This window comes from Borostomias antarcticus, assembly GCF_949987555.1.
Source record: "Borostomias antarcticus genome assembly, chromosome: 7".
Classification (NCBI taxonomy): Eukaryota; Metazoa; Chordata; class Actinopteri; order Stomiiformes; family Stomiidae; genus Borostomias; species Borostomias antarcticus.
In genome coordinates this window covers 13,432,949-13,445,448 of record NC_140240.1, presented here as the reverse complement: position 1 = coordinate 13,445,448, position 12,500 = coordinate 13,432,949, and the positions used below count along the sequence as shown (strand labels likewise).

Sequence of the window (12,500 nt, the reverse complement as noted above, 5' to 3'; positions counted from 1 at the left end):
CTTTTACACAGGCAGTGTACAGCATGGTAGATACAGTACTCGGCCTTTATCTAGTTAGAGATTGTTTCACTTCACTTCCATGTTGGTTTGACTCTTAGATAGTACGTAATATAAAAGTAATATCTATTTAGTAAGTAATATAAAAGTAATATCTATTTAGTACGTAATATAAAAGTAATATCTACTTAGATAGTAAGTAATATAAAAGTAATATCTACTTATTACGTAATATAAAAGTAATATCTACTTAGATAGTATGTAATATAAAAGTAATATCTACTTAGTACGTAATATAAAAGTAATATCTACTTAGTACGTAATATAAAAGTAATATCTACTTAGAAAGTACGTAATATAAAAGTAATATCTACTTAGATAGTATGTAATATAAAAGTAATATCTACTTAGATAGTATGTAATATAAAAGTAATATCTACTTAGATAGTATGTAATATAAAAGTAATATCTGCTTAGATAGTATGTAATATAAAAGTAATATCTACTTAGATAGTATGTAATATAAAAGTAATATCCACTTAGATAGTACGTAATATAAAAGTAATATCTACTTAGATAGTATGTAATATAAAAGTAATATCTGTTTAGATAGTATGTAATATAAATGTAATATCTACTTAGATAGTATGTAATATAAAAGTAATATCTACTTAGATAGTATGTAATATAAAAGTAATATCTACTTAGATAGTATGTAATATAAAAGTAATATCTACTTAGATAGTATACCATGACACCCCCCCCCCCCTCCAGTCTGACTGTGAGTGCTGTGTCTGGTCCTGACACCATTTTGATGTTGCCAGAAGAATCTTAAATGGCTTCCTCTCCTCCTCCATCCCTCCTCATCCTTCATTTTCTCCTTCTTTCTCCCCTCCTCCTCCTCAACCCTCCCTCCTCTCTCCTGCCCCCCCTCCTCTCCTCCCCACCTGTACCCCCCCCCCCACACACACCCCCTCTCCTCTCCTCATCCTCCTCATCCTCTCCTCCTACTCCTCTCCTCCTCATCCTCCTCATCCTCTCATCCACCTCCTCTCCTCCTCATCCTCCCCTCTCTTCCTCATCCTCCCCTCTCCTCCTCCTCTCCCCTCTCCTCCTCATCCTCCTCCTCCTCTCCTCTGGTCCCCAGGCTCTGCTGGAGTTTCTCAGTATGGTGGTGTCCTGTGAGCAGAGGAACAGGATGAACCTGTGGGCCGTCTCCACCATCATGGCGCCCAACCTGTTCCTCCACAAGGCCCTGCCCAGCCGGCTGGCCGAGGGCACGGGGAAGGGCCAGGCGGAGAAGGCCGCCGACATCATGAGGCTCCTGATCCGGTACCAGGACCTGCTGTGGACGGTCAGTACCAGGACGGAGGAGACTGGACCACCAGAGAGCTATGGAACAGGACCAGAACATAGAGAGGATACTATGCTCATTAAAAGGTGCTACAGAGCAGGGTTTCCCAACCTGGGTTTCGGACCCCCCTTAGGCTGGCGCCAGCGAGCGCAGGGGGGGCGCCAGGCCTAAGACAATTTGAGGCCTTAATATTAGTTAGAAATATTTGTCAAAGAATCATATTATTGACATGTTCCAGCAATTTTAACAAAATACATGATCATATCTGATGAAGGGCTAATAAGCCTTGTATTTACGGCACTACAATAACAAACAAAGACTATGTATCATGTCAATTACTGCTACACTGAGGCGGGGAGGCAAATTCCATCAGGTGTAAGTTACTGTGCACTCACACAGCGAGGGACTTGGGAGACGAGAGCGGCCGGCTGCCATTCATTCTCAATGGAAGCTGGCGACATAGGGCGACGGGCGCCTCAGCGGCAGCGAGCAACGTGATACCAGCGATCTGAGCGTAGATTTGAAGTTGGGCAGAGTTCAACTTTATGCAAATTAGCAACAACATCGCCGAAGCAGCAACCAATAGCAGAGCAGGTTACCTCAGAATGGCAGTAGAATACATCTCCAATAAAGTGAGTGACACATGAATGACCCGCCCCTCCAGCGTCTGCAGCTCTTGGCTGCCAGGGAGCTGGCAATGCGATGTACGCAACCAGAGCGACCACTGTCGCCCTAGTCACTCGCTATCTGAGTATAGAGTTAGGGGGGCTCTGGGGAAGAAAGGTTGGGAACCCCTGCTACAGAGAACCATTTTAACAATAGAAGAAAATCTGATAAAAGGTTGTAGGTAGAACCATTTCAGGTCCGTAAAGTTCCGGACAGTACACATTCCAGGTCCGAAAGAACCTTTTGAGGTTCTCAACAGTACTGAGTTGAAAAGGGTTTCATCTGGAACATTAGCGTTCTATGGGGAACCTTCAGAGGGTTGTTCTATTATTAGAAGCGGTTCTCTCTGGTTCCCTCGGCAGATCCCCAACTTCCTGATGAGCCAGGTGAGGAAGCTGAACGAGAACAGCAGCCGGCGCTACCAGTTCTACGACAGACGCATCAAGAACCTGCTGAGGAAGATCCACACCGACAGCCGCGACAAGCCTGACAAGAACTCCTCAGAGGTGTGTGTGTGTGTGTGTGTGTGTGTTTCTGTGTGTGTGTCTGTGTGTGTGTGTGTGTGTCTGTGTGTGTGTGTGTGTGTGTGTGTGTGTGTGTGTGTCTGTGTGTGTGTGTGTGTGTGTGTGTGTCTGTGTCTGTGTGTGTGTGTGTCTGTGTGTGTGTGTGTGTGTGTGTGTGTCTGTGTGTGTGTGTCTGTGTGTGTGTGTGTGTGTGTCTGTGTGTGTCTGTGTGTGTCTGTGTGTGTCTGTGTGTCTGTGTGTGTGTGTGTCTGTGTGTGTGTGTGTGTGTGTGTCTGTGTGTGTCTGTGTCTGTGTGTGTCTGTGTGTGTCTGTGTGTGTGTGTGTGTGTCTGTGTGTGTGTGTCTGTGTGTGTGTGTGTGTCTGTGTGTGTGTGTGTGTGTGTGTGCGTGTGTCTGTGTCTGTGTGTGCAGACGTGGATGTATTCTAATACAGAGGCTCCCCAGATGTAGCAGGTGACAGACCCGAACAAAGTGTGTGTAAAAACCTACCTGATCCTGATCCGGATTTCCATCATTCAAGTATCTATCTATCTATCTATCTATCTATCTATCTATCTATCTATCTATCTATCTATCTATCTATCTATCTATCTATCCATCTATCCATCTATCCATCTATCTGTCTATAGTGGCTTATTCTTTAAACGTGTAGGCCTACTGCCTTCCAATAGCCACTGTCCAAGCGGGAGCGGGGTTAATGACGCAAGTATACAATCCAAAATTCCAATAGAGCAACGCGGAGATCCAGGGTTATAATTCCAACAAAAATGTCATTTATTATGCGTAAAACTACAACAAAATATTTAGCGCAGGTCTTCGTCCCAATAAACAAAATACAATTATATTTCCATGATTTGCATTGGTTTAGTTTAGTCTAGTTTTGTCTAATGTTTGAGCGTGTCGTGGTGTCGTGGTCAGAAAGCTGTTCCGCACCCCGTCTCACTAGGATTCCCACCCAGGGGCGTTTCCTTACCTCAATTAATAGATAGCTATAGATACTATCCCCAGGGGGGTGAGGCCTACAGGTAAGCATAGAATAGAATAAACCATGGCAAACCATACTGCATGCAAACATAGCAATATACTGTAGCAAAGTATACCATAATCTCAATTGTTATATTCTGACCTCATAATTCCATAAACCATATATCTATTTTTCTTACACATTTTCTTTTCTCAGGTCAAATCAATATAAAGTTAATTCTGGCTCCAACATTCCGGCCCCTAATTGGTAATGCCATAGCAAAACAATTACTCATATTATAGTCCACGGAGCCAGTAATCCATAATTCAAGAAACCAATAAATTGTACAATGTACACCACACCATGCAATTCGCCAAACAACATACATCAATTATGATACCTCAACGTTATATCATTGTTTCAGAGTCCATAGTCCATGAAAAAAGGTCAATAGTTCCAAAGTTCATAGCACCTGAATAGGCTTAAGTCTTTCGTGTGTGCAAAGGTGCAATAGTCCAGCTGCCGGATGCAAAACAGTCACGGTATGGGTATATGCGTGTGTGTTTGTGTGTGTGTGTGTGTGTGTGTTGACTGTTGATTCTCGAAGTCTCGAGCTCAGTCAACTGCTTCCAAGAGCAGACAGAGCTTATCAACAGGTCTTTGTAGAATGTAAGTTTTTGTTTTCACTAGCACACTCCGAACAAGACCTTTGTTACCTGGCAAGGTCTTCACTACACGGCCCAGGAGCCACGAGTTCCTGGGTGCTGTGTCATCGACTATGACAACAAGATCGTCAGGACTGAGGTTGCGTTTAGGGTTATTCCACTTGCTCCTTTGCTGCATGAGCGGGAGATATTCCCTAATCCATCTCCTCCAGAAGAGGTCCGCCAGGAATTGTGCTTGCTTCCATCTCCTCCGTGAGTAGAGGTCTCCCTTATGGAATAATCCTGGTGGTATGATTGGTTTGGCTTTCAGCTGGAGTAGGTGGTTTGGAGTGAGGGGCTCTAGATCGTTAGGATCACTCGACGCAGTTGTTATTGGTCTGTCGTTTATGATTGCCTCCACCTCACATAAAGCCGTCTGCAATGTCTCATCATCTAGCATTTGCTCCTTCAAGACAGAATACAAGATATTTTTTACGAGTCTGATCAGCCTTTCCCAAACTCCACCATGGTGGGCTCCAGAGGGAGGGTTGAACGTCCATCTGACTTCATCCTTGAGCAGTGCATCTTGAATGCTTTTGTGATCCAATTCCTTCAGAGCCTCCCTGAGCTCTTTCTGTGCTCCCACAAAGTTCGTTCCGTTATCCGTACGCTTGTTACGGGTCCTCTACGACTTATGAATCGGCACAGGGCATTGATGCAGGAGTCAGTGTCCAAGTAGCTTGCCACTTCCAAATGGATGGCTCGGCTTACCAAGCAAGTGAAAATCACTCCCCATCATTTCACATGAGCACGGCCTCGCTTCACTTCAATCGGTCCGAAGTAATCTATACCTACATGTGTGAAGGGTGGAAGATCTGGAGAGACTCGATCCTCTGGAAGATCCGACATCTTCTGCTCTCCAACCTTGGCTTGCATGCGCCTGCAGAAAACGCAGCTTCTGATGATCTTTCTGGCAGATGAGTTTGCACAAGGCAGCCAAAATTTCTGTTGTAATCTGGACAGCATGTGGCCTCTCCCTGAGTGTCCAACCTGCCCGTGGATTTGTCTTAGGATTAGTTTGGAAATGTAAGAGTCTTTGGGCAGGATAATAGGATTCTTTACTTCCATTGGCATAGCCATTTTACTTTTCCGTCCTCCCACTCTCAGAATGCCATGGTCCACAATAGGATCCAGTTTACAGATGGAGCTGTTTCTTTTGACTGCTCTCCCAGTCTCCAACAGGGCATGTTCCTGTTTGAAGTGTTCAAATTGAATGATGGCCTTTTTTGCCTCATTTATGTCATCCACAGACAGACCTTCTGCTCTTGGTGTTGGATCTGATCCTGGGTCAGTCTTCATGAGGGTTTTCCTCTTCTGACTCAGTAGGAGTTGTCCTTTCAGTTTCAATATCCAAGCAACAGCTTTCTTCAGCCTGTCCCATGATGAGTAGTGCTGGATTAGTTTGCTGATTGGATCCTCCTGTATGCCTTTGCTGTTCACAGTGATGTCCTTTCTTCCCTCCTGGTCATCCAGAGGCACTTCTCCCACGTTTTCCAGGGTCTTTGGCCATTCATTTTCACTTTTCTCCAGGAATTCGGGACCTCTTAACCATCTCAACTTTAGGAATGGTTCCACATGCAATCCCCGTGAAGCATCATCTGCCGGGTTCTCTCTGGTGGTCACATGTCACCACTGGTTTTCTTGTGAGAGATCATGGATCACTGCCACTCTGTTGGCCACGTAAGTATGAAATCTCCTAGTCTGGTTGTGGATGTATTTCAGCACAGATGTACTGTCTGTCCAGAAAGTGGAGTCTTTAAGTTGCAGCTGGAGCTCCCTCCTCAGCATTCTGTCTACTCTAACGGCAAGCGTAGCAGCCGCAAGCTCCAGCCTGGGAATGGTCATCTGTTTGAGTGGCGTAACTCTTGATTTTCCCAGAACAAATGCAATGTGGACCTTTTCCTTACTGTTCGTGTATCTGAGGTAACTTATGGTGCCATATCCACCGCCTGGCCACCAGAAGAATCTCAGTAGGTCCTTGTGCTTGTCCTGGACTCGCACCTGGTAGAACATCGCTTCTATATCTCCCATAATAGCAATGTGTTCCTGGCGGAACCTGAGCAAGACATCAATTAAGGTGTTTGCTAGGTCAGGGCCTTGGAGGAGTTCCTTGTTAAGAGAGGTGCCTTTGTATGTCGATGTACAGTCAAACACTACTCTAAGCTTGCCCTTCTGCTTATGATAGACACCGTGATGAGGTATATACCATACCTGTCCGTCTTTCCGGTTTAACTGTTCCTGCGGCACTTTCTCTCCATATCCTTTATTGATAATGTCCACCATGAAGTCCTTATACTCCCTTGCGTAGCGCTCATCTTTCTTGAACCTCCTCAGTAGGTTCATGGTAAGCTGCTCTGCCATATCATGGTTGTCTGGCATGACCATGTCCTTCTCACGCCACAGAGGTAAGGGTAAGTGGTAGTGACCATCTTGGAGGTATCCTGAGCTTGTTGCGATTTCCATAAACCTCTTATCCTCCACCGACATTTCACTCTTCTCTTTGTATTCCTTTTCAGAGAAGTCCTGGTTGTATTGCCTGATGAGGAGCTCTCCCAGATCAGCAATTGATATGCGGTTGGCCGTCACTGCCGTAGGTCCAGACCCTTCCATAGCAGTGCAAGAATTGAGTGGACCATTGACCACCCATCCCAATACTGTCTTGACTGCATATGGTCCATTCCTCTGGCTGTTGATTATGCGCCAAGGTTCCATCGCTTTAGGGACATTGATTCCTATCAGAAGCTCAATATCTGCATTAATCTAATTTAACTGTATCCCTTTGAGATGCGGCCATCTTCTCAGATCCTTCTGGGTGGGCATCTTCTCCTTTGTGACTGGGATCTTATCCTGGGTGTAAACCCTTGGTAGGTCGAGGTACATACCACCCTCTAGATTGCCTACCTCCAAACCAGTGAGTTCAGAACTCTTGACCAGTCTTTCCTGCCCCATTGTTTGCAGCAGGATCTGTTTTACGTCCTCTCGCATTCAGACGCTTCATTAGGTTCTCTGTGCAGAACGTTGCTGAACTGCCGGGATCAAGAAATGCATAGGCTAAGACAAAATCATTTCCCTTAGCCACCTTAACCCGGACTGGCACAATCGCCAGTGCACAATCCTTGCTGGCCCTGGTTGCTTCACCAGCTGAAACGAGAGCACTGCTGAGTGATGTTTCCTTTGTTTCAACGGCAGTAACCTTTTGTTGAGGTTCCGGGCTTGAGGTCTCTGTCCTCTCAATGTGCAGCATGGTCGGGTGCCTCCTTCGACACTTTTGACATGTCAGCTTCCTCTTACAGTCTTTACTTAGATGTCCCTTTGTCAGACATCCGAAGCAATTGCCGTTCACCTTAAGAAACTCAACTTTTGATTTGTGTGGCTGAGTTTTGAACTTTGGGCAATCAGTGTGTGCTTGCCTTGACAGAATACACATGTGGCAGTAGCAGCCCATGAAACCGGTGTGTTACATTGTTGTTGCTGCTGTTGCTGTTTTTTGAATGAATGACTTGCAGAGTCACCATCAGTCACTACAGCTACTGTTGTAGCGAAGCTGCTCCCTCTACTCTTTAGTGGTTTTGTCTGCTGTTTAAGGTCAGCTGTCCTGGTCTTTGGGACCACCTTTCTGCCGGAGAGGGGATCTTGTTGTTGTATATCCCCAAATAATGGGTCCAAAAGGATTTCAGCTTGTCTCTCCATGAATTCCACGAGATGCTGGAATCTAGCCCTCCTGTTGGTTCTCTGCAATGTGTCATACGCTGCTGCTCTCCATCTTTCCCGTAACTTGTAGGGAAGCCTAGATGTCATCAGCCTTAGATTGGAGGGAATGTCAAGCTCATCCATATACTCCAAATCCTGCATCGCATTATAACATCCTCTTAGATAAAGTGCATAAGTATGCAGTCCTTTCCCGTCATCCGCTTTGATGGTTGTCCAATTTAATGCCTTCTCCAAGTACGCGCTTGTGACTTTGACTTCATTTCCAAAGTGTTTAGCTAGTAGCCGTTTGGCTTCAACATAGCCTTTCTGTGCGTCCATGTGCAGGCAGCTGCGTACAAGGTCCCTGGCTGGCCAGAGGTGTACTGCTCAAGAAAGTAGAGCCTGTCATGACTGCTATTAGTCTTGTCTTCAACCAAATACTCAATTAAGCGGATGAGGGTAGGTTGGTGATTGGTAGGTTAGAGGGTCACCGTCAAACACAGTGATCTCCCTAGCCGGGAGTAAGGCTAGTTTCTGCTGCATGATGATGAGGTCAGCAATATCACTCTGCCTCCATGTGCCAGTGGTGATGTCACCAGTGCCTGTAGTTGAATTAGTGTCCATATTGTTCACTCTGGACTGACTGTGAGCCCTAGATTGATCGTGAGCTCTGGACTGACGGTGAGCTCTAGATTGATCGTGAGTTCTGGATTGACTGGGCCTTCCAGTAGATACCTGAGGATTGTGGTGGTCTAAATCCCTTTGTAATGGTGTTTTAGGAACAGCAGTTATTTCCACAAACTCCAACACCGACATTTCAGGTTCCACATTATCTGTGGTCTTGGACTTATGATTTGATTTTGATTTGATTTGATTCACTTTATTTATCCCGAAGGAAATTCAAATGCCACGTAGCTCATAAAACAGCCATAAAAACAACACAAGACAACAATACACATATAGAAACATACAAGATAAGGACAGACCAAAAACATCAGACATGTACGTTGTTAAAAACAATGGATGTGTTGTACCCCAAGTGATCTCCAGTTAAAAGCCATAGTGTCATAATGGTGCGTTATTAATAAGTGCAGTCCCTGTGGCCACGCCCAGATTGTGTAGAGTTGAATAGTCTAATGGCTGTTGGGAGGAAGGACTTCCTCAAGCGTTCTGTTCTGCAGTGCATGGTGGTGAGTCTGTTACTGAAAGTGAGAGTGCTCCTGTGTGCCATCAGTGACTGGTGTAGTGGGTGCTGTGGGTTGTCCATGATTGATAGAACCTTCTTCAGGGTCCTCCTCTCAGCCACCTCCACCAGTGAGTCCAACTGCAGACCGAGGACCGAGCCGGCTTTTTTGATCACCTTAGTGAGCCGGCCCGCCTCCTTGTCCTTGATTGCTCCTCCCCAGCAAACAACGCCGTACAAGAGGGCGCCGGCCACCACGGAGCTGTAAAACATCTGCAGCATTTTGCTGCAGACATTAAAGGACCGCAGTTGATGATCATCCAGATACGCGTTCATGCCATCTCCTTGAGATTGATCGTCATCCTCCATATCGAAACTTTGAAGGACTTTTATTCTGGCAGCTGATGCTGCTATATCAGTTTCCAGCTCCATTCTTTCCATTTTGGTTTTCAGTTCCACCTCCTGGAGTTTCAGAGCATGTTTGTTCTGCAGTGCTGCTGCACGGGCCACCAGAGCTGCTTTCTCAGCCTCTGCTTTCTTGCATGCAGAGGAGACTGTGGAGGCCTTAGTCGAGGCCTTTGATCCATCCTTAGACCTTCTGGATTTGTGAGATGCATTAGAAATGCTGTCCAGGGGTGAAACCTTTGCTTGTTCCAATTGATCCAACTGAATTTTCCATGTTTTAATGTCCTTAATAAAGTATTGGAAATTTGTCATTCTGGGCTCATACCATTCCACTTGATCTATGGCAGGGTTGGCCAACCAGTCAGAGACTAAGAGCCACAAAAATGACTGTGGTACCACCCAGAGCCACACCATATATACCATGAGTTTCTCAACCTTTTTTTCAGTCACCGCACCCTTCATAAGTACTTAAAATCCCAAGGCACCCCAGTCTAAAATAAGAAGAAAAACATTATTGTTGGGTTAGGCTGGACTGGGCTGGGTTAGGCTGGGCTGGACTGGGTTAGACTGGACTGGGCTGGGTTAGGCTGAACTGGGCTGGGTTAGGCTGGGCTGGACTGGACTGGGCTGGGTTAGGCTGGGCTGGACTGGGTTAGGCTGGGCTGGGTTGGGCTGGACTGGACTGGGCTCGAGATTTGAGGCTTTGAAATGTCCCAATGATGTCTGGCATATCAGACAGAATGGCTTACCATTACGTTCTATGAAGAAAAAATTACTCTTCCCACTCGGGTAAAAAATGTCCTGTGTTCGTCTTCATATTTTCTTTTAGCTGCGCATTTCTTTCCAGCCATTCTTTGGTTGTGTACAGTAGCCTAGGCTACGTTAGCTTTTGTCGTAAAAGAGAATGACCCACGCAAAGCAAATTATTTTGTTTACAATAGGTGCGTTTACATGACAAATATTTTTCAATCTGGTTGATTTCAAGCTGATTTCAGCTTGAGCGTATACATGGGATACAAAGTAAACTGGTTGGATGTTTACATGCGACAACGAAACAAATGTTTCGAACGCGCACGCAGCCGTGAGTGATTGCGTTACGATGGTTACAAACAGCTGACTACGGAACTGTCGAGCATGCCTTGATTAGTCAAGTCTTGAACATGCGCAAAATGAACGCAGAACGCAGCATCAATCCGTTTCAAGGTAGTATACATGACGGACCAAACGGTTTCGAAAAGGTTTAAACTACCTCCTTGAAAGCGATTGGAATTTCAATCGGGTTGGGGCATTTCAGTCGGATTGAGGTGTTTATATGACATATTTTCAATCGGTTTGGTCTTCCAAACCTATCTGAAACCGATTCAAACTGTCCATGTAAACGCACCTAATAATTTTGTTACCAAGGTGATTTGCTACCTATATGATTGGTTTGAAGTGGTTCTCACGCGACTTCCTCACTAGCGAAACGAATCATGATTTTATGACAAATCTGCAATAAACTAAAATGGGCGGGAAGAAATGCACAGCGAAACTAGAGAGAGAGAAACGTTCTTATGGAATGAATGAATTTATTTTTTTATGAAAGGATGGAAGAGCCGCAAGCCAACTTTTTTGGGGGGATGGATGGAGGAGCCGCACATTGACGGGCAAAGAGCCGCGGGTTGGCCACCCCTGATCTATGGCCTTCTCATCCTCTGATAAGAGCGCTTGCACAGATTGATGCGCATCATTGAATTCTTTGATGGCTCGATTGAATGATTCGAGAACCGTCCAAACATTATGTAATTGATCAGCAGCATTTCCTTCCTGCAAAGTTTTAATTTCATTCATTTTTCTGGTGCAAACTCCCATTTTTCCTCTGCGGGTTGCAATGAGTGATTTTAATAACTCCTCTGCTTCGGCAGCAGTCTTTGCGCTTTGTTCCGTCATTGTTACTTTTACATCACTTTTATCACAGCTGTTTTGTTTAGCACGGGCCATGTACACGATCTCTTTCCTTTTGGTCTACACACAAGTGTTCGTTTAAGTTCATTCAGTTGATCAGTTTTTTAGTTGATATTATTCACAGCGCTGTTTGACATTTGTTTGTGATTGCGTTCCCACATTAAACATTTCAGTAGTGCGCAGCGGCACCTCCGTTATAATTCATATCCATCTATCTGTCTATCCGTCTGTCTGTCTACTTGTCCGTCCGTCCATCCCAGTTCAGAGTGAGGAGGTAATGGGATGGACCTGTTCAGAGAAGTTTGGCTGGACTAAGTGCTGTATTGACCCTCTCTCTACTCCCTCCCTATCTCCCTCTCTCTCTCTCCTCCCTCTCACTCTCTCTCCCTCTCTCTCTCTCTCTCTCTCTCTCTCTCTCTCTCTCCTCCCTCTCCCTCTCTCTCCCTCTCTCTCTCCTCCCTCTCTCTCTCTCCTCCCTCTCCCTCTCTCCCTCTCTCTCTCTCTCTCCCCCCTCTCAGCCGTGTCGGACTGTGAAGATCCAGGTTGGTGCTGATCAGAGCAGCAGTATGGAGGTCCAGGTGAGCACCAGCTCCCGCGCCTCCGACCTGCTCACCCAGTTCCACCAGCAGTTCCTCTGCAACCCCAACAACAGCAAGGGACTGCTGCGGAGGTACAGCACACACACACACACACACACACACACAGACACACACACACATACATACACACAGAGACACACACAAACACACACACATGCACACACACACATACACACAGAGACACACAAACACACACACGTGCACACACACACAGAGAGACGCACACAGAGACACACACTCATATACACACATGCACACCCCCCCACACACACACACACACACAGAGAGACACACACACACACAAATACACAGCTACATACTGTAAACACACACACACACACACAGACGCACACGAACACATTCACACACGCACACACATACACAGAGACATACACACACACAGACACACACGCACACACACACACCCCCACACACACTCACACACAGCTACAGACACACACACACACATAC

The 12,500-nt window shown here is 45.7% G+C and overlaps 1 protein-coding gene across 1 annotated transcript in view; it reads left to right on the top strand.

Moving 5' to 3' along the window:
• The window catches only part of arhgap40 (Rho GTPase activating protein 40), a gene marked incomplete at both ends in the record, with an annotated part of 88,754 nt that overhangs the window by 75,374 nt on the left and 880 nt on the right, over positions 1–12,500 (top strand). The window contains 3 exons of the mRNA XM_084441357.1: positions 1,145–1,351; positions 2,380–2,523; positions 11,949–12,100. Of these exons, the coding sequence (XP_084297483.1) occupies positions 1,145–1,351; positions 2,380–2,523; positions 11,949–12,100 (503 nt within the window). The remainder of the gene's footprint in view (positions 1–1,144; positions 1,352–2,379; positions 2,524–11,948; positions 12,101–12,500) is intronic.